At 31.9% G+C, this 27,446-nt stretch overlaps 3 protein-coding genes across 3 annotated transcripts; 2 read left to right on the top strand and 1 right to left on the bottom strand.

Annotated features, from left to right (window-relative positions):
• Positions 1–315: 315 nt before the first annotated feature.
• Positions 316–2,040, bottom strand: LOC103491281 (EID1-like F-box protein 3). Its single transcript, XM_008451163.3, has one exon. It carries the CDS (start codon positions 1,523–1,525, stop codon positions 587–589), a length of 939 nt encoding a protein of 312 aa, XP_008449385.2. The 5' UTR covers positions 1,526–2,040; the 3' UTR covers positions 316–586.
• A 7,508-nt stretch (positions 2,041–9,548) lies between these two features.
• On the top strand, positions 9,549–12,620 carry LOC103491282 (probable glutathione peroxidase 5). The gene is made up of 6 exons (XM_008451164.3): positions 9,549–9,679; positions 9,778–9,854; positions 9,947–10,008; positions 10,162–10,280; positions 11,999–12,166; positions 12,357–12,620. Exons 1-6 carry the CDS (start codon positions 9,626–9,628, stop codon positions 12,387–12,389), a joined length of 513 nt encoding a protein of 170 aa, XP_008449386.1. The 5' UTR covers positions 9,549–9,625; the 3' UTR covers positions 12,390–12,620.
• Positions 12,621–20,337: 7,717 nt separating this feature from the next.
• LOC107991010 (small polypeptide DEVIL 14) lies at positions 20,338–20,815 on the top strand. Its single transcript, XM_017045254.2, has one exon. The coding sequence runs from the start codon at positions 20,421–20,423 to the stop codon at positions 20,535–20,537; it is 117 nt and encodes a 38-aa protein (XP_016900743.1). The 5' UTR covers positions 20,338–20,420; the 3' UTR covers positions 20,538–20,815.
• Positions 20,816–27,446: the final 6,631 nt, after the last annotated feature.

Here is a 27,446-nt window from a genome sequence, read left to right as displayed (position 1 = left end):
AATATTGTAAGATCGGGAGGTTGTCTCTTGTTGTTGTTGTTGCACCCAACTGTGGCTTGAAAAAACATAATAATAAATGGATGGAGAGTTTTTAGTTATGAAACGAGTAACATTTGGATATAGTCTAGGTTCCATCTTTAAACAAAAATCTGGAAATATATATAATTGTTGGTGATTGAACTCTTGAACCCAAATATTTTTCTTCATAATATGACAAGCAGATGGTTAGGTTGTGTAGTAACCAAATATATATATATATGTTGGAATGGTATTTTAAGTAAGAAAAATGACTAAAATGGGAAATGACCAAAGTAGTTGTAATTAAAAAAGGAAAAATGATTGTGATTAGAATTATACTTACTCATGATCAGTGTATTGGAAACAGAATTGTAAGTTGAAAGTCAGTATAATCAGTGTATTGGAAACAGAATTCTATGTTGAAAGTAGTAATGCCTACCAAAATACTCAATTTCTTCCATTTTTCAATCTGTCTTCGATCTGTTGTTGCTCACTAAATTTGTTCTAATCCTTTCTCTTCAATTTCAAGTTTTCAACAACAATTCTATTCCCGAATCCAACATCCTTTCTACTCCATCCCCACCTTTAACTTCATTCTAATCTGTCCCGTCGGCACCGGCCCTCCCCCCCTCGAGCTCCTGCTTTCGTCCGTCACCGTTCGATCATCGAACCCCATCTCACCAACTTCTCCATAAAACCCCACCTCCTCTTCCTCCTCCTCCCCCTCGTCATCGTCATCGTCATTGCTGTTTCCTCCATCGTCCTCCTCCGAGGATAAAGGAACAAGCCAACAAGAGCCATGTAAATGCCCATTCACACAAACAAAATATTCAAGACCTCCATCGTGTGTCCCGAGCCGCCTCGCCACGCTCTTTGGCACGAGTCGAGCCGTTGTCATACTCCACACCCGAGCCCCACAATAAGGGCATCTGGTTGTTTCTTCCAACCTCACCTGACGTTTAATCAAGAATGCCCTAGTTTTCGATCTCATAAATCCCCGAAAGATTCCTCTATAAATCCCTAAATCATCCTCATCCCTCCCATTAGAATGCTCACAAGGATCGCTCACGTAAAGCAAATCTCCCCGGCATTTCTTGGTGAGGAAGCTCTGGCCTGAGGTTTTGGAGAAGCGCGATTCGTGAACGAAGTGTCCTGGCAAAGGCTGAGCCACCTTGAAATGGCGGCTGGATTGGCAACCACAGCAGAAGAACATCAATTTAGCAAGCGCGTTCCATCCACCGCCGACTCGAGCATTGGGAGCTCCGGTAGTCAATGCAGCTAACATTCGAGGAGCTCGATTGAAACAGAGTTCTCGCCATAGCAATCTCTCAGCTATGGCTCGAAGCTTTCGATTAAGAGAAGCTGTAATGCAAAGCGTTCGCAAATCCCACTTGATCGTCCGAAACACAAGAAGAAGTATCCGCTCGTTGAAGATGCCGGAGTCGTCAGACTCGGAGCCCTGCGGCGACGGTGAAGGTTTAAATCTCCGGTTAGTATTCGCATTCATTTTTCTTTTTTTTTTTTAAAAAACAAATTTTATGTTTAGGGAATTTGGGGGAAAAAAATTATAGTTTTAAGGTTTTGTTTTTCTTTTACGTTGGGAAGAGCGAAGAGAGAAGGCGATGATATATATGTGTCTTAAAGGGTGAGTTAAAACCGAAACGTGTCGGTTTAATGGTTGGTTGTGATCTGAAGAAAGGTGTTATGAGGTGAGAGGAGAGGACACGCGTCTTAATCGTATTGCTTGTTTTTGAGGAGAGAATCGAGAGGAAGCGTCAGCAATTGTGGAGAGAGGAACACGTGTCCAATTTGGGTGTTTTGAAAAATATTATTTTCGAAAATATCTAACCTATCCGGTCGTAAAAATATCTGGAGCTTTTTTTTTTTTCTTTTTTTTAGTTTATCAATGAGTTGACACGTGTCCCTCCCTCCATTTCCTCTTTCCTTTTTCCTTCTCCCCAAACAAATATGTTTGTATTCTTTGTACCTTTTCTCTGCTTTTCATTCTACTTTACTTTCACTTTCCATCCATACCATTTTTTTTTAATAGAACATTTAACGAAATATTTACGTTTTTTAAAAAAGTAAAATGTAATAAATTTTTATCTTTTACTTTATCAATTTTTGATTTTTTAAAAAATTTCATGCTTATTTTTTCCCTTGTTACTATCATGATTAACATTTTTTTAAAAATATAACCATTGAATTCTTAATCAAATTCTAAAAACAAATACCACTTTTGAAAGTAACATTTTGTTTTAGGTTTTTAAACTATTTCTAGAATATAGATAAAAAATGAAAAAAAAAATAGAGGTGGAAGTAGTGTTTAAAAGTTTAATTTTTATTTACAAAAGCAAAAAATAAAATGGTTACGGACGACATGATTTTAATTTTTAAGATTTGAATTTTGTTTTAACTTGGTCTTCAAATTTCGGAAGTTAACTGTTTTAAGTTTTTAGCCTACTCCGAATATATTTTCAATCTCTATTATGCATGTATATTGTTAAATTGATAACAATTTTCAAAAATAATCTTTAATAATCCATTTTATACCGAAAAGTTTGAGGGTACAATTATAACTATAATCATACATTAAATGAAGTTGTTGTCATTTCCACTTTCATCTAAAAAGAATAACAACTAAATAAGTTTCAATATTTCCTTATCATTGTCAAAACTAATTTTGAAGTTTTAATTCATAATTGTTTAAATTAATTAACCGACACTAACGTAACGTTAAAGACTGAAAGTGAATATTGAAAAATAAAAAACAAAAGTGTAAATGTTAAAAACTTTCACGAACCAAATTAAAATAAATATCAGATAAAATTATGACATTTTAAAATTAAAAATAAAATTGAAATAAAACTCGAAACTTAAAAGTTTTGTAATAATTCTTCGTCATTAAATGAAACCTAACTCAAAGCATATCAACAAAAAAAAAAAAAATCCTTTTTCCCTCTCTTTTGTAAACAAGTATTTATTTGTTGGATGATTACAATGAACAGTAGATTAACATATTTTTTAAAAATTACAAACTATAGACTTTTATCATTGATAGACTCTTATCGTCTGTTAATAATAAATTAATATTTGCAATTTTTTCATAACAAATTTGGATTTGTATAATAACAAGAAAAGAAAAAAAGGGTTGAAAATATAAGAAACACAAACATGTTACATAGGAAAGAGAGAGTGTTGAGTTGGATTTCCGTTAGGTATATATATTATATATTGTTGGAAAATTCCAAATAATTATGTATAAGATAAGGGTTGTTTTAATCTAAGGAGGAATGAGGTTGACACGTGTGGAGATTGAGGATCCAGGAAAGGACACGTGACAGCATCTAGAAGGTTTTGATGAGTGGATTTGGGAGGCAATGTGGAAGTGGAAGATAACAAAGAAACAAAGGATGAGACACATGGCATGGACCACCTTACCTTTTCTTTTTTTTTAGTATATGCTTTGGGGAATATTTATTATTATTATTATTATTTTTGTTTTCTTTTGGGAATTAAATTAATAAAAGAGAGTTTGTTTTTGTGTATATGTCTAAGGCGGTTAGTAAAGTAGAGCCCCTACTACTGCCTATCTACGCCTGAAACTAAAATTCACTTTTTACTAAAACTTTTGGAGGAAATCTTGTTTAATTTTTTTGCTTTGATTTTGTTTGCCTAATAAATCAAATTCTATATCTTGATTGTAAATAATACAAATCCCAAATATCTAAAAAGTATTCGACCAATCCATCACTCACAAGTCGGTAAAGTATTGTGGTAGTTTGTAATTTGATAGACCGAGGGGAAAATTCTTTTGTACTTTGGTGGGAGTACATCTTTTTTTATCCTACTTATGTTCACAAATGGTATGATGATATTGTTCACTTCATGAGTATAAATCTTTATGATTTGAAGTTTTTCAAACAATAACTCACTTATATACTTAGGATCACTTCTACCTTGATCAAAATGTGGGAGTTTTATACTCTGATAGTACTATAAAAGTATTATATCTGTTGGAATAAATGGTTATTGTTCGTGTTTTTTCATGAACGAATATATCATGACTGGATGTATCATTTCATGAAAACCAATAACTATTTGTGTTTCTTCATGAATGGATGCATCACTCCATGAAAAGTGTTATTGAATAAAGGACATGACTTTTCGAATGACCACGAATAAGTTTATAAATAGGTATTTTTCTATTTGGTTGAAAAAGAGGAAAATTTTCATTATCATTTGTCTTCTTTCAAAAACTATTTTCTCTCCATTATCCACAATTTTCACGTTCGGTAGATCTACAAAGTTTTGTTCGTTGATCTTTTAGACGGGGTGCTACTCTTAGAAGAAAGGTGATCTGTTCTATCATGGGAGACAATTACTCTAAAAACTCAAGTACTAGGGTGAGTAAATTTGTCTTAAGCAGACAACGTGAATTCGTTGGGCTCAGATCTATATACATATATGTTTTCCTGTTTTGTTGTATTGATAATTTTCACAACAATATTTTCTAGATTAAAGTACCTGAGATCGTCGTACTTATGCATCAAATCCCTTATTTTGTAGGAGATAATATTTAGGGAAGCAAAGAAGTCCAACAAAGCAATAATGACTCATTTTCGAACACAAACGAGCAAAAAAGTAGCAAAGAATTGAAATTACAATTTTGCCTCTTTCGATGTTGCCTACATCGTTGCGATGCCGTGTCACGACATTATTTTTTGGAGAGAAGCATTTTCATGCAGTTTTGTGGCGCCCAACTCAAAGTGTATAAATCCCACTTTTCTTTTGTATTCTTCAAAATTCATCATCCAACCACTTCAATATCTCAATAGTTAGGGCACTCTCAACTGTAAATTCTCTCCAAATTCATCAATAAAATTTCTCTCAATTTCTTTGAAGATGTGTCTTCGATGTTCATCCTTCTTGATGCTACTTCAAGATCAATAAGAAATTTAAAAAAACACCCCTTGGAAATTGGTTTTTAGCTTGATCTTTCTTGGGAATTAAAACATATTAAGTTCAATCTTTAATTGAATTTAAATCTAGATCTTGTATGAGTTTTTGTTTGAATGACTCGATAATTATGAGAACATAATCTTTGAATCGAGACTGATAATTAGTGATTCTTTCAATTGATTTTAAGCATTTTTTTTTCTTTTTCCCGCGTAATCCAATTAGAATTCTTTTAATTAATCATTCAAAGATAGAGGTTATCATTGCTTTTTGAATGTCATAACAATAAAATCTATGAACTTAACATAAACTTAAAAAATGCAAAGAAATCGGTAAGACGAAAATGCATTTGATAAGTAACGTAGTATGAATGTTGATACAAATCTTTAGTATAATGAGTTTTTTTTTAACTAATTAGTTGTAAATCGATTTTGATCGTAAAATTATAATTCGATGATAGAAAAGATTAACCAAAAGTATCCATGAACTTAAGTTTCCAATCTTACATGAAATTGCACTCCTTCCTGACATGAAATTTTGGCTCTGCTACTAACTGCAGATTTCTCTTCAAACAAATTTATTTACTTCCAACCACGACAGCTCACATAGAAATCATCTCAGGTTACTTGCTTTCCATCTCAAAGCACATGTTGTTCATCTGAGATCCAACAACAGAATAAAATAGAGTACAAGCATGGATCAAATTTGCTCTTATCAAGGTAGGGGAGATGATAGAGTTAGCTAGTTAGAAAGAAACAAGAGACTCACTAAATTTTGTTTGTCCATGTAAGGAATCACACCAGGACACAGCACAAGCCACAAAAAAAGCTCAAGGCATTGCCAAGTCTCACATACTTGCAATAATGTTAGGACCCAAATTCTCAGACAGCTCAAAATGAGGAAATGAAGATCTCAACTTTTAGTGAAGATCTTCTTCTTCTTCTTCCCTTTTGTGAAGCAAATTCTCTCTATCTCACTTTGAAAAATTCTTACAAAAATTACAAGTTTTAGAGATATGAAACTGAAATCTCAGAGCAAAAAAGAAGAAGGGTATAGAGGTTTTTAAATTGGTTAGATATATCAATATAATTATGATTTTTGAAGGGATTTACAAGTTCACTCTCTATCTTATTCTTGTTTATTTTGTTCCCATATATGGTTAGGAAACATGGTTACATAAAAGTTAATGATCATCGTTTGGATTTAGCATATATTAAACAGTTTATTTTGACAAATCTCCAATTAATTAAAAACCTTCTTTCTATATGATCTGTGGAGTATCCTTTCTTAGGAAGATCAAAGGTGGTTAGACTCAAATATTCTTAAAGGAACATTTACAAACGTGTGTAGTATTTCTTTTTTCAATCTATTCTAAAAAAAGTGTATGTTACGTCAACATGCTTCGTTTGACAGTGGAATTGTGGAAATTTAGAATATTGTAAATCAATTAATCAATCTCAATCTCAATCTACAACATGCAGCTAAATTAATTACAAAATTAAGCATAAGAGGGAAAAAAATATTGTAAATTTTATTGGAATTTGGTCAAGCTCAACCTACTCTCACTTTTTCAAACGCCTCTTAGAACTTTGAATAAAGACTTTCTTACTCCCTTTTGTCTGAATTAGAGTTGAATAGTTATATTGCTCTTTTTTCTTATTTTTCTTTCATTAGATGAAACCGTGATCCCTCGTAATTCAGTAAAAATTTATAAAACGTATTGTAGAGTTTCATGTTGGTGTTTATGTCCTAAACTCTTTGTATGTAACTTGTAAATGGTTTATTAATTAATATAAATAAAGTGTTATTTATTTCGTATGTAGTCTTGTGTTAACTCAATTCAATAAACTAAGATCCTATATTATTCAATATAACTTGAGTAGTATATATATATACACACACACAAGTGGGATCGTGATAAAAAAATGATAATTTAAACGGTTTATAGTGTTAGGTAATTTTATGTCCTAAAATTTGTAGATATTAAATGTATGCAAATAATTGATCGTTGTCAATGAAATGTTGTTGTATCGGTTTAATAAGAGTCATTTGATTATTTAGAGACATACATGGATTAATATTCGATAAAAGGTTTATAGGATAAGAATAAGGTTAAACGACCCTAAATTCAATAAACTAACATCCTAGACAGCCTAACAAGCCTTGAATCGTATTTAGAGACATACATGGATTAATATTCGAGATACAGTCTAAAAGGTCTATAGGATAAGAATAAGGTTAAACGATATTTTATCTTTGGTATCACTATGAATTCGACTCACTTTGTATTTGATACAAACACAATGATCCAACGTGTTCGTGTAGATGACATGCTAGTAAGGATATTCTATGCAATGAGTTTATATAAGACCAAACCACGAAATAGTAACCATTAGTTGTAACTCACTTGACTACTTATGTTTATATTTCAATAGGATGACTTAGACAACTTAGTCTTAATCCTTATGGACTCTAGGCAACTTAGTCTTACTGTATATTATGGACCCTTGTTCACGAAGGATTATCCTTTGTATGGGTGGAGAGTGGTCAGTTCGCTGAGACTCAATAAACCTACCATTTTAGGGACAAGACTCGGGAGTTGGAAACATAATATTACAAGATGAAATTCACTCTTCCAAACTTATGGAAGCAGATGAGTGTTTTCTTAAATAGTGACTCTAGGACTTGGACAATGGGTCTTACCCTCTCATTAGTGCGAGAGGGTTTTATGTTTAAATGTTGGATCATAAACATGTTATTCATTGGAGGAGCACGGTTATTTAAGGATTTAGAAGTAGTCTAGGGGTAAAACGGTAAATTGACCAAACTACTATTATGAACACTTGTAATGAAATAAATGCAATTATAAGACTTTAGTAGAGTGTATACATAGTTGACGAATATTGATTAATGCGGTTAATGAGTTTAGTCTATTAATCTTGTAGTGTTGGAGCTTCTGATATGTAAATCTATTAGGTTTCATTCCTAGCTCGTAAAAGATATTAAGGTTATTATATCTTGAATAAGATTTGAAATGTTTAAATTTACGTAGGGAAATAATATTATGTATGATGATAAATTATAGCATAAAGTTTACATTTTAATTAAACTTTATACATATTATAGCTTCCTTTAGTGAGGCTTCATGAATGACACCATAACCGAATATAAAAACCATTTTACTTTTTAGGCTCATTCACGTTACCCCCATTTCTATTCTAAGCGAGTAAACATGAATGAAATACTAAATGAATACAAAGCACAAATTGTTATTTTTCGATTTTGATAATTTTTTTTTAGCCCAATAAGAATCTTATTCCATCCTCTTATTGCCTTTTTGAGAATCTATAAAATCTTAAACTAAACTACCCAAATAATAAAATCTAATAGACAAAACTCAACTACTTCTTTTACTTTCATTTGGGTGCATTTAGTTAACTACAACTACCACATATCAATCAATCCTACTTAACCAACAATTAGGTTATTCAACTATAAATGTTGATAAGTTATGAGAGGATAAGAAACCAAACTCTATCTCCTATAATTGACTACTAATTAAATAATTAATTTCTTTCCCAACAAATACTATCATTCCTTAAATTAAACCTAAAACATTTTACATTATTCTAATTGAAATTCAACCTAAATATTTTATACCATAACACATTATATATAATTCATAACAAAACAATCATGTAATTGACAAAATAGCTAATGCAACTCTCATATTAACAATACATAATATCTCTTCCAAATATATCAATACAACAACCTCTTTATTTATTTAGTTTATTTATGTGTTTGTTGATTAAAAAAACCAAACAACAACAATGACTATAGAGATACCTCCAACTAAGCAATAATATAATAACACTCCACAGCTTTAACTTACAACTCTGTCCTTCCCTTATTTATTTATTCAACGTTGACTGTCATATAACGTTCATTATAACCATTTTAAAACGATAAAACTATTAAAGGTATTTGTAAATATTTGCAATAGATTACTATCTATATCTATCCATATTATAATAGACATTTATAGTAGTCCATCACAATGAATAATACCACAGATGAACTATGATATTTTGTTATACTTTGTATATATTTTGGTTCATCTTTCTATATTTAAAGACATACTTAATATTAAAAAAAGTCATAAGAAAACAAAAAAATTCTAGAATAATAAAAAATATAAACTATTTACACTTCATAATCCATTGACGTAAAGAAAGAAGAAAGAAAAAAACTCATTAAGTGGATTTTGCTGTAAAATGTAAATAATTTGTCTTATTTCATCTAATTTGACAATTCCCTAAAAAGTAAATATATTTTGTTCCGAACATTTTTAAATGTAATAAAATAAACTTAAATATTTATAAAATTTTAAATTTTATAAATAATTAATATCGATAAACTTTTATTTGCATATGTCGATACTTCTAGCAGTATTGTTTATCAATGTTTATCGTCAATAAAATAGAAAAATTTTGTGTTATATTTTATAAATATTTTCAAGAATATCGTTATTTACAAAAATTTTGGTATTTTTTTTTAAGGATAAAATACCATATTAACCCTCATAAAAACATTAATAAACAAACAGGTTGTCCTTCCTGGGAAGAAGAAAGGGAAGAGAAAGAAAATGGGTGCTTCTCAATCAGTCTCTGAGAAGTCCATTCATGAATTCGTGGTGAAGGTAAATTCTCATCTTCTTTGCTTCTACATTTGTTGTTGTTGTTGTTGTTGTTGTTGTTGTTGTTCTTCTTCTTCTTCTTATCTTTTTTTATGTCAAAGGATGCCAGAGGACAAGACGTGGACCTTAGTATCTACCGGGGAAAGGTTCTTCTTGTGGTAAATGTTGCTTCAAAATGGTGCGTCTTCTTTTCTTCTCTACTTTGTTCTTCTTGGTTACTTGAATTCATGGGATTCTAAATCCTGGAGATATTTTTACTTCTTTGGACAGTGGTTACACAGATTCTAATTATACCCAACTGACGGAACTTTACACCAAATACAAAGAAAAAGGTCTGTTCGTTCCTTGTTTCTATTTCTATTGATTTTCGACTTTCCTAAATTATTTCACTTTCCTTTAAAAGCTATACTATAATCTTCTATTTGGTTTAGTTTGACCCATTAGCTTCTTTACTTTGTTAACTTTACCTATAAACTGATTTCCAGGGTTAGAGATCTTGGCTTTTCCTTGCAATCAGTTTTTGAATCAGGAACCTGGATCCAGCCAAGACGCACAGGAATTTGCCTGTACAAGATTCAAAGCCGAGTATCCAATATTCCAAAAGGTATTTTAGCGTTTTTTCTTTTAAATTTTAGTGATTGTAGTTAGTTTGTTGCCTATAATTTTTTATTTTGTAACTAGAGTTAGTTTATTTGTTCTTAACTAAATTGGCTCTTGCATTGTAGAGATAATCAGAGGCTTTTTTCTGATAATTCAATGAGATTTAGTTTTCTCTCCGTGTTATTCGTTGACTTGTTATTAACTATTTTTACCCCACCCATAGCCCTCTTCCTTCTTGGTCATTCTACCCATTTTCATGTCTGTCTTAAATGATTTTTTGTCAACATAATGTTTAAACCTTGATGTGAACAAATTTGTTCATTAAATCTTCTTCTGCTAGTTTAAAGACATTAGATCTGTGCTAACTGCTTCTCATAATCCTACTGCTACTAATATGAAAAATCATTGTTGTAAATCTATTGACAAGCTTAACCAGTTAAGTCAACTGTTACCCTTACTCTATCTGGGTAGCATCTCTCAAGTCACATTTGGTGCTGTAACCAACTCACATTCAGTACAGTTAATTCCAGATCTTCGTTTTTTTCTTGTTCATTTCTTTTAGTTTTGTAGCTCTTAAAAGGTGGACTACTAAGATCGATCTATTAGGTTCTAGTGGTGCCTTCCTTTTGAAAACCTTGTTTTAGCAATGTGATTGTTCTTTGAATAGCTTGTTATTTTTCTTTTGTGATCGTTTTTAGGTTGTTTTCACATTTGTGTTGCACAGGTATATCTGTTGTTTCAGTTGTAGGTTGTATTTTCCTTAGTTCTTTTGCTCTTAGTATAATTCTCTTATACTTTGAACCTTAATCTCACTTATTGTCTTAATGAAGAGGGTTGTCCCCGTTTAAAAAAAAAAAGGCAATGTGATTGTTCTGTATCCCAACAAGACCAAAATGGAAAAAAAATCACCTATTAGAGTTGTTATCAAGGTCATCAGGCTGGTCAACTTCTCTCGTGCCATAGTTTATTTGAAAATTTTGGATGCTTGAATTTGATTATGGAATGTTGACTTGATCTGAGTTGGAGAAGTAAATTCCATGTTAAAAAATACTGATTCCCTCTACAGTGTTTCGAAAAAATAGAAACAAAATTTTTCAGTATCTAGATATAATATAGATATGGCTGATAAACTTGAAGGTATTGGAGAACTATTAACTTACAGCGACCATGTGGGTGTCGACTTGGAGCAGAGTATAAACATTTTGTAATATCCATGTACAGTAGTGCAGATCACCCAATTGAAGATGTCCAAAGTTTGTTGATGAGTTTTGAATCTCCATGGGAAAGGAGAAATTTATTGCTAACTTCTCAATTAGGTTCCACATTCCAACCAGCCTTTTTCTCCAAAGCCTAGCAACCTAAGAACCATGGACTTTAGATCGACTAGCGTGTCAATGTCCGACACATGTCGGGCACTTAGACAGCCCAGCACTTGTTGGATACTTATTAGATGCTTGTTAGTGCAACATATGTATTAGACATGCATAGAACACTTGTTGGATCATTGACAACTTGATGTTTTAGTAAGAAAGCATGTGCCTTTTGCTGCTACAAGCTGAACTCTCTTGTAGCATACCATGCTGCTCTTTGAGGTTATCAGTGCATGATGTTGCGGAGAGTATCGTTTGGTCACCTTCATCTCAATGATAATTATTAAATCTATACTGGTCTCTTTAAACTATTAATTTTGGTTTTAAAAAACATCCCTTCTTTTGTTTTCAGGTAAATGTGAACGGGCCTGATACGGCACCCGTCTATAAATTTCTTAAAGCTAGTAAAACTGGATTCTTGGGGACTAGAATAAAGTGGAATTTCACTAAGTTCTTAGTTGACAAAGAAGGCCATGCCATCAAACGCTATGGCACAACCACTACTCCCCTGGCAATTGAGGTAATTCTCAATAGTTGTTTAGCATCTATAAGAGTCCGTTTAGATTGACTTTCTATGTTCTTATAAATTTCTTCACTTAGGAATACTTATTTAAACACTTAAATAGTAAATTCAATCATGTTCTGTTGCTATACCAACCTGTTTATCGGTGAAAATGAGTCTATTGCATGCCATGTTTTTTTTGATGTAGGCCGATATCAAGGAAGCACTTGGAGAAGTTTAAGGGGGTGAGCCTTTAATGTACCGGAACTAAGCTTATATAGTCTCTTCACCTAGAGACATTATTAAGCAAGATTTGGGTGTATTTATAAATTGAAACTGATCATGTATGGATTGTTTGACTGACTTCAGCTCGATCAAATTAAGCCCAACACCGTATCCCTCCAATGTATTATTTATCAACAATTGTGACAATGGAAGAATAACGAAAATTATAAGGCTTTGTAGTTTGCAAGCTCCATTTTTTTTTTGTTGGTATAGTTGAAAGAAGTTTATGTGAAAGTGACTGTGATATTAAACATTGCACTACTCATAATACCGAAAAATAGTTTATATAGATAGCACATCGAAAAAAAAATCGGTTTTAAAACTCACGAACCTCAAACTAATAATTCGAGAGAGTATTAGTTTTGGCCCAACAAACAATAGAAGCAATCCTTGTTAGATACAAATGAAAGAAGAAGCTTCTATGTAGCATGAAAATAGTGACCATAAATTTTCAACTCTCCTAAGAAAAACTTTATCCGAAGTACACAAGAAGTCAGACATTGTTCGATAAAAATATAAGACATTGAGTAGAGAAGCAGAGGAGTTTATCTCAAGAGAAGGGAACATATTGTGCGTACAAACATATAATATAAGAGTTAAAGGAGTAAGATGTTGGCATTTATAACTTCAAAAAGTAATTACTTCACTTCATGCAAGACAACACCACAAGCAAATCAAAGAACCCTCTAATATTGTAGTTGAGTATTTACAATTTGTTGAGCATTAATCAGAGTTATCAATGAAATAAACAGAAAATAAAAAATATTAAAATTTATCAAAGTTAAATAAAAATAAATGAATACAGGAGGTGATATAATCTAGAAAACAACAAGGTCAGGTAGGGGTTAAACTATCAATAAGTAGAAACATAGAGAGATTTTGAGTATCATTTCCCACAAAACTAATGTGTGAAATTCAAATTTTGGTATCTAATGAAAATAAGAATGTAGGGGAGTTGTACGTAGGAAAATAAGTAAGAGTATTAAGCATAGGTACAAGTGAAGTCTCAACCCTTGGGTATAATGGTATAAGCATTGTGGCCCTATTGCGACCACACTAACTTCCTACTATGAACTATATATACTTCTTATCAATCTTGGATTTAAAATGTTCTTAGACACCTAAGCAACTATTATTGCCGTGTGCTTTATATTTAAAGGTGATGTAATGTCGTATGCTTAAGGTTTTTGTGATTTGTAAAAGTTGATCTTAATTGTTTATGTAGAGACATGTGAGTAATGATATCATAAGCATATAGAGGTTGCATAAGACCGGACTACGAAAGATTTAATTTCTCTTTATAACATTGTTAATCGAAGAGATTAAAATTTCAATAGAATGAACATATATGATTCTAACTTCTGTATATGAGGGTGATTCTTTGATCTGTGTAGGTGATAATGATCTATTTTAACTGACCCAACAAGCTTGCCATTCTGAGAATTTGTCCCAATAGGGAGCTAGAAACACATATACACAAGATGCAGTTTACTCTTTCCCGTTTTGAGTGTACAAGTTGATGAATTGCTCCCCTTATTAGTTGATTTCGGGTCTTGAACAACAAGGTCTCACCCTCTAACTGGCTCGACAAGTGTTAGCTTATAATTGGGCTATAAATCTTTTTGTTATCAATGATACTTAAGCGGTTAGATGTAACTATGGAGATAAAATGGTAATTTTAACCCAACTTAACTACGAGCAATTATGAATTACATTTTAATATAATTAAGATGCACATATTTAAATTTTTTTCAATTCATCTTTTTAAAGTCAATCCAAAACTAAAAATCAAAATAGCATGTTGTACTCCTCCATTGCTCCTAAGATTTTCTATAACTGGTTTAATTTGATTATTCGGCATGCACATGATCATTTCCTATGTTTTTTTTTAGTCATCGTAATCATTGTTATGAGCTCTACACTATGGACTACATTCAAATAATTAAATTATCAATAAAAACTCAAATTTTTTTTATCATCAAAACATTAATTAATTAATTTGAGATTAAGGACAAAAAAATCAACTCCTTTCATACTACTCCTCAAGTGAGAATTAATAAAATGTAGTGATCCCATGCTAAATTTTAAATTATTATACGCAAACTAGAAGAAAATTTTTCTTTTTGCATGGTTGTTTAACTTTCACAACATACGCGTCACATATTTATGTGTTTATTTTTTCATAATGTGTAACCACCACAAAAAATTATATTTGTATTCAATTTAATACAATATAAACTTTTGATCTAATCATACTATCACACAAAATGATTTGAGTATGTATTGTAAGCCAAGGAAAAGCTTAGAATTAACTCAACATTTCCTTGGGAAATGAGATCCTTAATCCCCTGATACATCTCGTTCATTGTTAAATACGTAACATATTCATTTCTGACTAAAGTTCAAAATATATACGCAATTGTGAAAGGAGTGATCCGATCCTCTGGTCTCTAGAAAAAATGAAGTGCAGGCTACTATTGTTTAGTTAAACCCACTTTAGTTAGAGCAAAAAGATTTGATCTATCAATTTTAAGAAAAACACTTTAAAGTAGAGTTTAAAGATTTGGTCTTTCAATTTTAAGAAAACATAGGTAGATTAACTCATAAATTAAAGCTACTCCAATTTTGGCAAGTTCACATGCTTTCTCCCACTGCATTTTGTATCCACATTTTCATCCTCTCTATGGTTCCTCCTTCCCTTTCTTTTTCTTTCCTCACTTAGATTCATTTGATGATAGGTTTGTTTTCTTTTGGTTTTTATATAGTTTTAAAAATTGAGCTTTGAAAACCCCCTTTTCAACCTCTTATAAATTTTTTGTCTTCTTATCTAACTTTTCTATCAATATCTTTTTAAAAAGATCAAGTCACATTTTAAAATTAAAAAGAATAGTTTTTAGAATATGATTAAGAATTCAAACTCATTTATCTAATAATAAAAATTATTGTAACAAAATTTAGGAAAATAAACTTGATTTTTAAATATCAAATAGTTACAACCAAATGAGACCTTATGATATTCTAATTTAAATAAATTAGGTTTGGTAACCCTTATTTTGTTTTGGGTTTTGAAAATTTAGTCTATTTAGTCAATTATCTTAAATAGAAGAATTGCATTTTTAACCAAATTAAAAAAAAAAAATCAGAAATATGCTTTTTTTAAAAAAAAAAAAAAAATACTACGAACCCATTTGGTAACCAATCGAGTTTTTTATTTTTAGTTTTGAGAATTAAGCCTATAAACATCTTTTTGTATTTCTCAGTTGATTCTTCTATTATATTGTATTAACGATCAATTTTTACATTTATTTATTGTTTTTTCATTCACTTCAATTCACACCTATAAACACATTTTCTATCATATATGTATAGAATCAAAACGAAAAATCATCAGAAAACGTGTGATAAAAGAATCAAGCAGAAATTTGAAATTGGATTCAAACAATGGGACATACAAACTTTGGAAAAAAAAAAGAAAAAAGTCTTTAAGAACACACTTGAGAACATGTATGGTGGGGTAAAGTTAGAATTTAGGATAACCATAAAAATAAAACTGTCCAATTAAAATAGCCTCAAAAACCTCATCTGTCAAAAAAACAAATAAATGAAAATAAAAATAAAATAGTGTAACAAAATCAAAGATAAGATTACATGTCTTTGGGGATATATATATAAATATATATATATTTCTAAAGTTTATTATGGCAACCCCACACGAGTCTCACGTGGGCTGGGGGCCCATGAAAAGGTTGATGTGGGACGACATGTCGAACATGAGGGAAAGGGTCTCTTGAGAAGTGGCTTTGTGTCACGGGTGGCAATGACAGGTGGACGCCATGTCGGCCAATATAATTAGTTTTTAATTTGGAACAACTATGATTGGGTTCATACTTATCCCTCCCTCCCCCCCTCTTCTTTAACTTAGAATCAATACTTTACTTAACAATTAGCCAAATAGAACTAAATAACATATTAACTTTGATAACTCAGTTCGGTGAAAATTCACATACTTCTAGAGAGTTTTTTTACAGTGTTCAAACATGAAGATTTTATTGAGATTCAAATGAGTATAAGACTATTGTAATCTAAAAGACACTCCCCTAGATCTAGTACTCTTTCTAACTTTTTTCGTTAAACTAAAAACAATCAAGTTCGTCCTGAACTGTAATTTGAATCTAATGAAGATGGTCATGCATGCTGTCCAAGAAGAAATAATTGAACATATCTCAATTTACTAAGTCATATTTAAATATCTTATCACGAATACACCATTTATTGACTTTGAAGATATTAAACAATCTTCATAAAATATCTAAGAAGGTAATAACCCATCTTTACAAAAAAACTCTTCACAAAACAGTGGCTTAAAAGTCACTTGAATGAATGTCTTGAATAGCAATGATTTTCTCTTTTTATAATAAGAAAGAACTTCGAAACATACACTTTTACTAAAAGATAATTCGATTGAAGGATTTTATCGGTTGTTGTAAACCTTATGATGAAGGAAACTATAAAAATATCCTTTAACAAGAAAGAAAAACATATCAACTAAAGCATTAATAATATTACTAAAGTTAAAAGAAGATATTATTTATTTTTAGAATAAAAAGAAAATAAATATTTGTAAAGGAATGTAATAGATAATTTCACTAAAATAAGTTAAATATCAATAATACAAATAAAAACCATAGTTTATTTATCTACTAATTTTATATTTTATATCTTTTAATACTTAGAATCTAAATATTATATTTGCAATGTTTTATGGATATTTTTAGGTTGTAATTCACTCAGTTGAGTTCTTTTGGTTGTGGACTTCCTTCAAATTTGCTCTCTGTTTTGGTAGTTGCTAATGGCATTCCATTTTCTAGGCTTTACTTTTGACTTTTGAGGCTAATAAATGTTTTATTATTTTGTTGTTTAATTATATATAATATATAATATATAATATATATAATGGAATCACAATAACTATAAAACAAAATTATTATCTATAAGTAGAGTTTAAATTTAAAAAGGCTTTTAATTAATGAGTGTTGACCAAATCATGATTACCAATTGAAGATTCCATTCCATGTACGAAGGCTTTGCCAGCTCTTGAGCTTATGACAAGGAAGGCACCCAAGTACTTCATCCCACGCATGAACTCACCTAACCAAATATTTTTCTTCTCTTTTACTTTCACCTGCCTTTGAACTTCGAGTCCCAATCATTTTATTTTATCGTTAGGTATTTTTGTGATTAGTTCAACTAAACTCTAGTTGATCGTGCATATCATTATTTGTTCTTAAGATATGCTAATGTCAGTTGGACTAAATTTTTGTTGGTCGTGCATATTACCTCTTGGTTTTAAATATATGGTATGAATTGAAGGTAGATCACTTGTTTTGCTATAAGACTTCGTATTGATATATAATATTTTTGTATGTTTTATCAAATTTTCATATTTTAAAATTCAAGATATTGTCGTTTATAAAACTTAGAGAAGTCAATATCCAAAGGAAAATTCAATCAATCAATTCATAGTTGATCTACAGTAGTAGAAGAAGAATGGATAAAGAAAGAGTGCAATTAAAATCAAAGGAAAAATAGAGAAATCAATTACATTTGCATAAAGAAAACCACAAACAAAACATATATAAATTAAACTAAAAAGTAGAGAGATAAAATCAGAATGATAACTTAGGGAATCATTTTGGATGGCATAGTGAGAATTAATGTGATCATGAATATATAATATTGGAGAACATATAGGAGTAGAGGGTGGTGCAATTAGAGCAGTAGGCTATAGTGAATATGAGAGGAAGAGAATGCCTTAATTTGATGAAGCAAAGGGGACGCAGAGAACTCCATGGCCATAGGGGTTGAAGGTAATGAAGGAGAAGATAAGAGATGAGAGGGAGACCCCATCATTTTAAAAAAACTATTAACTTAAAATGTTTTTTTTTTTTTTTATGCCAAATCACCTGCATCTCATTATTTTATCGACCACATTATTTTTTTGGTTAGTCAACGATCGGTCCATCCAAAAGATCTCAAACACTACTTAGAACCATTTTTTAAACCTCAGAAACCAAAGTATGTTTGTTTCGAAAATATAGAGACCAAATAGATATCAACTTAAAACTTCAAAGACAAAATTATGTGTATTTTGTCCAATACTTAATTAGCATAACAATACATTATATGATGCTAAATTTAATATATGGATACATTATTTGTTGGGACCTTTTCAAAAATAGCAAAATATTAAAATTATTTATAAAATACAATAAAATTCATCAAATTTTGGTCACTTAAGTTCTTTTTTTTTTTTTTTTTTTGTATATTTTATAAATAGTTTTATTTTCTTTCTTCCATATTCATAACAATTTCCCTTATTTTGTTTTTTTATTTATTTATAATAAATTAAAATAATTATTTAACTTTTGTTTTATATACAAAGATAACAAAATAACTTTTGTTTTGCTTAATTTTAGGCCTTTCACAATAATCCATTTATCCCTATAAAATTGGATGGGGAAGTCTCCCATTTTCACAATCACCTCAACCTAACCCATCTTTTTCTCTATAGTGTTCATTCCCCTTGTACATCTTTTCAAAATTTCAAGCTAGTAATCTTAAGAACAGGAGTTCCTGTAAGGCATATTGGTTTTAGGTCTTCTAATTCTGTGGAAACGTATGGTGAGAAGGATCAACCTAGAGAATGATTACCAATTTGAGAAATTTTCAAAGTTACCTCATAATTCTTTTTTTATTCCAGCATTTATTTATTTATTTTCTTGGAGTTACATTGTAGCAATTGTTTTTTATTTAATAAAGAAGTTTATTTTGTCAATAACATGAGCTAAATTTGTTAACGTTGTGATACTCTAAGGCTTTTATAACTTAAGTACTATTGTGCATGCACCTACACTTTCATTCTCTTTGTTGATTTTAACGAAAGCTTTGGTAAATTAACTTTATCACTTAATTTAACAAACTAGTGGAAGTTTAGTGATGAGAAGGCTATGATATAAGCAAATGTCATAAAGGGATGTAGAACTTATAAAAACCTAGGAATAAAAAAAGTCATGTAACTTTAGGGATAAGGGACGTCATGGGGTGAAAAGAACTAAACTTCAATTAATTTAGGATTTTGCTTCAACCATGGGAACATTAGGCTGCTTAGGATTCTTAAAGGAATTTGATATAATACCGAATAGGTATAAATTTCTGCCTATGCATACTTCATTGTCTTGGTGTGCTACGCCAACATCACTTTTGTTGTAGAGTGGCTGAGCTTATGAGATTATTACATCATCGACAGTGTATACTTGCACTTAGACCTAGCTCACATATATACACATCGGGTCGACCATTTAGCCAACACCTAAAGTCTCATGCTCTCCCATTATCTACACAAAAGATAATAATTGTGTAATAACTTTAAAAAAATACCACATGATAGTTTTTCATTGGTTGCAAATAGGGACCGCACCCAAGTTTTTTCTTTTCAAAATTTGTTATTTCTACCCACTCAACTGTTTGAAATATAAACAATCCCATTCTTGGGACTTCATAATTTTAATTATATATCAATTCCATACCAACCAAAGAAGAGTTGGACCCAATGACTTATGCTCACCATAATTGCTCCCTCCTGATCTCATATTAACCAAATGATACTCTTCTTCTATCTTTTGGCTTAAATTGTATGGTCATGTGAATAAGTTAGACAAATGTTGGCCTACAATGGATGAAACAGATGAGGAGTCCATATCAGGTGGGCTTAGCAAGGAGACAAGGGGAATAACTCTGTTTATCTTCTCTCTCAGACAATAGACCAATCATGGGCCAACATCTGTCTCCACCACATGTTGTTTCTCTTCATAAAACCTTCTATATAATCACTACCTTCTCAACTCCATCTTCAGGCTACAAAAACTTAAAAAAACTTGAATTCAATTTTTCTCTCTATCTAATTCTTCTTCTTCTTCTTTCATTAAAAATGAGGAGTTCAAAGATTTGGTCATGGCAGCAATGTTCAAAGCAAATCAGAGAGCAAAGGGCAAGACTTTATATCATCTGGAGATGTGCTGTGATGCTTCTATGTTGGCATGATTAAACTACTCTCATCAAAAAGCTAAAGGTCTAGAGTAAGAGATTGAAGAGAACTCAAAATTGTGTCTTCAACTTCAATCTCTTACACTAACTATACCATACAGAGTTGAAGCATGGAATGTGTTCAAAACATTATGTACATTGAAGGATAGAATCTTGTAATTTTGGTAAATTAGGTAGGAGAAAGTAGGATAGATGAGAATTGTTCTTTTACTTCACCGTATGAAATAACTGAATGTTGTGTAATCCTTTTCATGGAAATTACAAACAGAGATTCAAAGATGTCCTTTCTTTAACTTCTGCTATTAATCCTTCTGTTTCTCTCATTCTCATTCTCGTGGGGGAGTATTCATAACTATTTAATCATGCAATGCCCTGTAGTTACGTTAATCTAATTCAATCATACGTTGTCACATCAAGAAGTTTGAGAGCTAAGTATTGGATTACTTTAGAACCTCTAATTCTAAGTTACGACTTGGCTACAAAATCACCACACACTTAACTTCAACCCGTACCAAATTCAATAGTTTTTTAGGTACTAATTGTCTTCAGGCTTCAACTAGTTTTTCTCCAACATTCACTGTGGTTAAATGATTATATGTAAATATAAACTTTCCAAGTACCCCAATTTTGGAGAGAAGTCTACTAGTGCAATTTCCAATTAAGTTTCAAGGCCAGGGTTACACTATATTACCTTTGACTTTTTGGGACTTTAAAACTTCTCCAAGTCATTAATTTGTTCAAGTTGTTGAAGATTGTCTACAACTTTATACTGATGGATTAAGACAGTTAAGTTTCAAATATAGATACTGTGTTGGCAGAGCATCCATGTGAAGTTAATTAAACCGGTTTCACCAGCAGGCGTGGGAAAGAGAACAGATCATCCAATTAAAACGAGCAAACATGATTCAAATAGCATGGATGCAAATATTAACAATTTCTTAGATTATAATAAAAAGAAAAAAACCATACGGATGATTTTCAACCATGATGTAGCACTGTTTTCTTTAATAATTTCAATAATTTCAGTATTGCCGTTTATCCATGCGTAAGATATTTTGTGGTTGTTTCTGTGATACAAGATTAGACAGCAAGAAGAAGCAATATAATTAGCAATTGAGTTGACATAAAGAACACAACAAAAGATGTATTTAATAATTTATTCAAGTAAAATAGATGACCAATCTCCCAAACTGATGGGAGATGGTCTAATCTAGCTATTACTATACAACTAAGCCTCTATAAAGCTCACACTCCATTTGGACCCATCTCTTTAAAGTTATCCTTCACAGACCCAAAAGTTCTACCCCGCCCATGTTCAAGTAATTTCCCATGTCATTTGTATACGAAAAGAGTTCAATGGATTAGCTAATAAGCCACCAGTTTGTGGGTTACTACGAATAGTCGCTTTTATGTAACTGGAGGAGTAGTGGGGTAGTCAGTCTACAGGATGAGTGTATGTCTGCTTTTGGAATGCTATGGAGTGTCCAAATCTTTTGTCTCTGGAAAGTCCGATTTAGGCCAGACTCCTCTTAAGAGTTTAATAAAATCTTATTCCATATTCCAACACAACTCCATGCCATGCCTGCATTATCTAAGACTAAGACCAACTTCTATTCCCCATTCAATTCAATAGACAGACAACCACAGTTTCTAATGGACTGGCGACGTCATTCTACTTTCTCCTAATAAAGATCAACAGAAGTGTACTAATATTTTGTAAATATTAGTAACAAACCTAATTAGCTAGGGAAAAGAATATTAGGTGGTCTTCCTTTTCCAGCTACTGTTATCCTCTACACCGTGTACAAGAACAAGAAAATTTATACTATCTCGTAATTATTTTTTTTGAAGTAATTGTGAGCTTATAACATTTAACTGAGCTTTCAAAGGATGATATTTATTCTAAAGCTAAAAATAAAAATTATAATCGAAACTACAGAAGATGGAGAATTTAAGCTTGGTGACGCACGTAATAGAATTCCTTTGGAAACTTGGTTGATTCGTTCATCTTTTATCACTCGGTTGAAGTACCAGTGTGACTCCTTATCCTTAAATATCATTGAATATTTGGATCTATAATCTCCCGCAGCTTTCCTGGATCTTGACTTTCCTACTTTGAACTCCCTGTGAGTTACAAATTAATTATAAGACTTATATATTCGCAACACTAGAGACATGTTTATTAGTCAACAAATAGTGCAAATAAAACTCCGTTGGGTAACGTTTTTGCTACCTTTCCGCCTATTTCTTATTATTTTGGAAGAAGAAACAGAAGAGAGATCTTGGAAAGTTTTCATAGTAATGAGAAAAAATAAACATGGAGTTACTGAACATGCCTGTTTATCAAAGCAAAGAAAGTGAAAAACAAAAGACGACAAAAATCAAACATGAAATAACGAAGCACTTCCTAATATCACCCCGTATTCTTGATATTGGCAACACCACCTTGGAAGTTCATTTTTTAAAATCTTATACGATTTAACTCAGACGAAATGGATATAATTGGTGAAAAAGACTTGTAAAATTGAGCAGAACAAACCAAGAAAAATGTATACTTTGATGTCGGATCAATTTTTTGTTTTTAAAAACGCTGCTAATAGCTAGACAATAGTAAATACTCGACAACTTGGGAATTGGACAAATTTTAATTTACGGTGGACTTTTGGCCTGTCAAGTGGCAGCCTACGAGCTGATGGAGCTAGTGCCACAGCTGCAGCCGCAGCTAACACGGATCCTACAATTTTGAGAAACATTCTACATTCAACCACATAATCAGCTAAATAAGACTTATGCTAAAAGGAAGGAAATTTGTTTACCTTTTATGGGCATCCACATATACGCCTGCCTCATCTACAATTTCCTCCTGCATTATGAAGCAAGTCAGTGAAAACCAACCATTTTCTTTTACAACATATGTTAAAACATAGGTAGGCATTTTTTTTAAGAGGAAAAAAGAACAGAAAAGACACCACAGATGAATTTTATTCGTGTAAAAAGATTGGTGAAAAGTCACCACCTATGAAGTTGTGATCACTTGCAGAAGTTCCACAAAAACATCCTTTAAAGTGATAATCCAATAAATCCCCCATCTTCAATATCCTCAAACAAATTGCACACTCTATTTGTTGAAGTCACATTCTGCTGCTCAAACCATCAACGAATTTTCCATCACAAGGAGAGACCAAGGGCACAAAAAATTATATCAAGAGTGTCATTGTTTTGAGACCAAGGGCACAAACTTTTGTAGTCGAGTTCTTGTTAATAAAGAAGTTTTTCTCGGTCTCAAAAAATTATATCAACATTGATTACTTCCCAAATCATTGTCATTGTTCTGTGAGCAAGGGAGTGACAAGTGAAGATATCCCAGAGGTAAAAGACTTTCCCATACTTCTCTCCATTACTGGCAAGCGCAGAGTTCTTAGTCCTCTCCTTGACCTTGACTACAGCGGCCATATGACTGCTTCCCTTTTGGAATACGTTTAGGATATCATATAATGGAATATCTGAAGGAATCCTGTAGAACATATTAAGAGATGAAATCATTTATATTTAGATTCAAGGAAAGAACATTCATGACCTATGAATTCTCCTTATAGAAACAGCACTGACTGGAGTTTCAGTTTCTGCTCTTACTGTCGGTAGGCTTTTCACCTAAATCCAGGACGAAAAAAAAAGAAGATCAAACTAATTGAAAAGGATAGTGAAGGGTTCAACAATCAAAGGAAAACACCTACCACAAGAAAACTGGAATTTCTTTTTAAGAAAATGAATGATGTTATTGCCTATTCTTGAGAGCTTGCCATTGCATTTCGAAAGAAACATACAAATCAAATGGAGGTTGAAAATTAGAAGGCATTATAAAATTATTCTACTGATACCTATAGGAGACCAATTATATTTTTTGGGTTCTCATAATAGACTGTGACATGACTATGACCTCGTGCAAGGATTTTTCCAATGGCTTCCCCAGTCTATACAAGAAATAGGATATCAATCAGTTGGAAATTACTCAGTCCTGTTTAGTTTGACCTTTCTGTATTCAGTTTTTGGTTTTTCTGTCTGTAAAACACAAAAACGATGCAAATGCAATTAATAATTAGTTATCCAACAATAACAACCCGTTCCTGAAAAACAAAAACAAAAATAAAAACCAAAAGTAGAAAACAAAATGATTATCAAAGATTCAAATGACACCTTGGTTAGTGAAGGAGATCAATTTGTCTCCAGAAGATAAGCAGAAAAAATGAAAGGTAAAATTTGTCTCAAGTGTTTTCACTTAGTCCATTGAGGTCCAACCAACTAATATGTTTTGCCCCGCAAAGGAAAAACAGAAACAGGCAAAAAGAACAACGACCAGCATACTTGAAAATCTCATTTGATATGATTAATTCCTAGCTCTCAGAAGTCAATAACAAAAAAATCATCCCTAAACACTCGAGAAGAACGTGGATCTATGTTCGTGTTAACTACAACTCTAAGAAAGAAAAAAAAAGATTATTTGTTTCCTCTCGGATTCTTATATGTACCACTGATTCGTTTGATGCTAGTATTTTGTAGGATATGATGCAGATGCAAAGAGGTCAACCTACGTCCGCATCATGATCCTTAATCTCTTCATTTGTGTGTTTTTTGTATAATTCTCTTGTACTTTAAGTTTTGGTTTCATTTTATTAGTAAAATTGTGTCTCCTTTGAAAAAAATAGTGCAAGATGTAATTGACATGATAAAAGAATTCCATCTTAATTTCTACATTTTCATTTGTGTTACAGATAAAGGACTTGATTGAAAAAAGTAATGCCGTTCCAAGTTTCTCCATTGGCAGATAGCTATCCCATGCTTCTTCTGAGCCGTTAGTACCTCCCATTCTTGATCCTTCAAATTACTGCAACCCCTTGTCTAGAAAAATTTCAAAGAGATCCTCTTCCTCTTCCTCTTCCTCCCTTCCGGATGTTTCTTCTTCAACTTCTTCCTCGGTCAGATTTACATCTAAAAAAAGGATCAAGAGCCAACCAAAAGTGAGAAATTTCCAGCAACTTATTCAAGCGTTTTCCAAAGCATTTTGTTAGAAGAAAGAAATCAAAGAAAACGACTAAAAAAGACTCTTTCAGAAGAAGTTGACTCCCAAGCAGAATCCTGATATTTTAGAAGCTAATTGTGCTAAATTCAAGTTCGCTCTCGAGTTAATAAGTCAGATTCTCAATCCTCTAATCTTCAAGCCTTCGAATACTCTAATTTTTCAATGTTTAACTCAAAGGTGAAATTCCTGAGAGGCACTTTATGCCATACTCTAGTCATTCCATCCAAAAAGAAGTGTGAGGCAACATTCATTTCTCCTTTCAGTGTAAGCAGTGAAAATTTTGAACATTTGGAAAAGATTGAAGGAAGTGAGGGGGTGTCACATTGGAGCCTCTAGAGAAAGACCTTAATGCTTTGTTTCAATTGGATGAAGATTTGAAAGTTGCTGAAAAGTGCTTGGTTTGCCCACCATCAGTTCTGCCGTTTGGACTTTCAGATCATTCGAAATCAATAGTAGCTGATTGCTGAATGGTATTGGGCTGATCCTTCACAGAAAACTTTGTGTGAGTTATTGTTTTGAAGCAATGTTTAGATGGCGAGTTCTCTTCCAGAAGCAAGCATAAAGAGTTTGAAGAGGGTGCATCTTGAGAAAAGTTGTCACCTTAAGTTGCATCTTCAACAATTATTTCTTTCATGGCTCTCTAGGTTCTGGTGCATTTCTATCCCTTTTCCATCATTTCATTTGTAATGTTTTTTCCCAATCTGCCATGTTTGTATCTTCAGCACTGTTTGGAGTTTGTAATGGTCTTTGGCTTTGTTTTGTCTGTATAGTTGTTTTTCAGACTATTTTTTCCTTGAAAATTTTAGCTCTTTGTATAATTCTCTAGTACTTTGAGCATTAGTTTCTTCTAATCGATGAAATGCTCATTTCTGTTTCTAAAAAATTGATAAAATTAAAACTTTAAAAATGAATAAACGGAATTGAAGATGATTAGTATACTAAGGTGGACCATATATATTAGCTTGTTAATTTATATTGAAAAGTATGAAGGAAAATTTTGGTCACGTGGATAAGATCATGTTCCAGTTCTCGAGTTCTCTAATTGTCAACACTTCAACCTCTAACAAGGTTGCAACCAACATTGGATCCATCGTTTGGTCCACGTCTGGTTCAACTGAATAATTGTTGCCTTGATGTATATATCCTGGTGTATTGTCTCCATCCTCACCACCACCTTCTTCATGGTCGTTTCCATCGTTGGCGTCTCTTGAAGACATGTTGGTATTCTTAATATGATTATGAAAAGTTTTCCTTTTTTAAAAAAATACATATCAAACATAAACGATCGTATAACAAGCATAAATGATCATGTAACAAACATAAGCGATCATGTACCAAGTCTAAATGATTGTGTAGTGTAATATTAGTCGTTATTTATTGAATCTAGACGATCATGTAATGTTACTAAGCCATCATTTATGAGTTGTTATACGATCGTTTATATTCTCATAACCATATGTGAAATTGTGAAAGAACAGCCGTCAAGAAAGTATGTATATCATACGTTAACCAGCCTCTAAACCATCTGCTTGATTTCCACTAATTTGATATGCTAGCGATCGACGGTATCAGATGAGCTTTAAGACTATGTCAGTTAGTCTCGACAAATCCTTCCAAGCACCAGACAATTATGATTTAAGACGTTTATAGGACTTTAAATGTCTGTGTCTCCCTGAGGACTTCTCATCCCTCTCAGAACCCTTTACTTGGGTAGTTGGATTTGTATCTGCTGATCCATCTGAATAGGTATCTCTAGTCTACGTGGGGATTGTGGGGAACAGATTAAGGAATTTGAGGATTGTTGAGTCTCTAAACGATCGTGGTCATCTGACG

The sequence above is a fragment of the Cucumis melo genome, chromosome 5, assembly GCF_025177605.1.
Source record: "Cucumis melo cultivar AY chromosome 5, USDA_Cmelo_AY_1.0, whole genome shotgun sequence".
In the NCBI taxonomy this organism is placed as follows: Eukaryota; Viridiplantae; Streptophyta; class Magnoliopsida; order Cucurbitales; family Cucurbitaceae; genus Cucumis; species Cucumis melo.
The sequence above is the reverse complement of the archived record's forward strand: the minus strand, read 5'-3'. Positions and strand labels throughout refer to the sequence as shown.

What these genes read in the sequence shown, in the direction of transcription:
- LOC103491281 (XM_008451163.3), bottom strand. Translation starts at nt 1,525, where the DNA reads ATGAATGCGAATACTAACCGGAGATTTAAACCTTCACCGTCGCCGCAG.
- LOC103491282 (XM_008451164.3), top strand. Translation starts at nt 9,626, where the DNA reads ATGGGTGCTTCTCAATCAGTCTCTGAGAAGTCCATTCATGAATTCGTG. An exon ending in AGTATCCAATATTCCAAAAG is followed by an intron (nt 10,281 to 11,998) that starts GTATTTTAGCGT and finishes TTTTGTTTTCAG; the next exon opens with GTAAATGTGAACGGGCCTGA. An exon ending in CTACTCCCCTGGCAATTGAG is followed by an intron (nt 12,167 to 12,356) that starts GTAATTCTCAAT and finishes TTTTTGATGTAG; the next exon opens with GCCGATATCAAGGAAGCACT.
- LOC107991010 (XM_017045254.2), top strand. Translation starts at nt 20,421, where the DNA reads ATGAGGAGTTCAAAGATTTGGTCATGGCAGCAATGTTCAAAGCAAATC.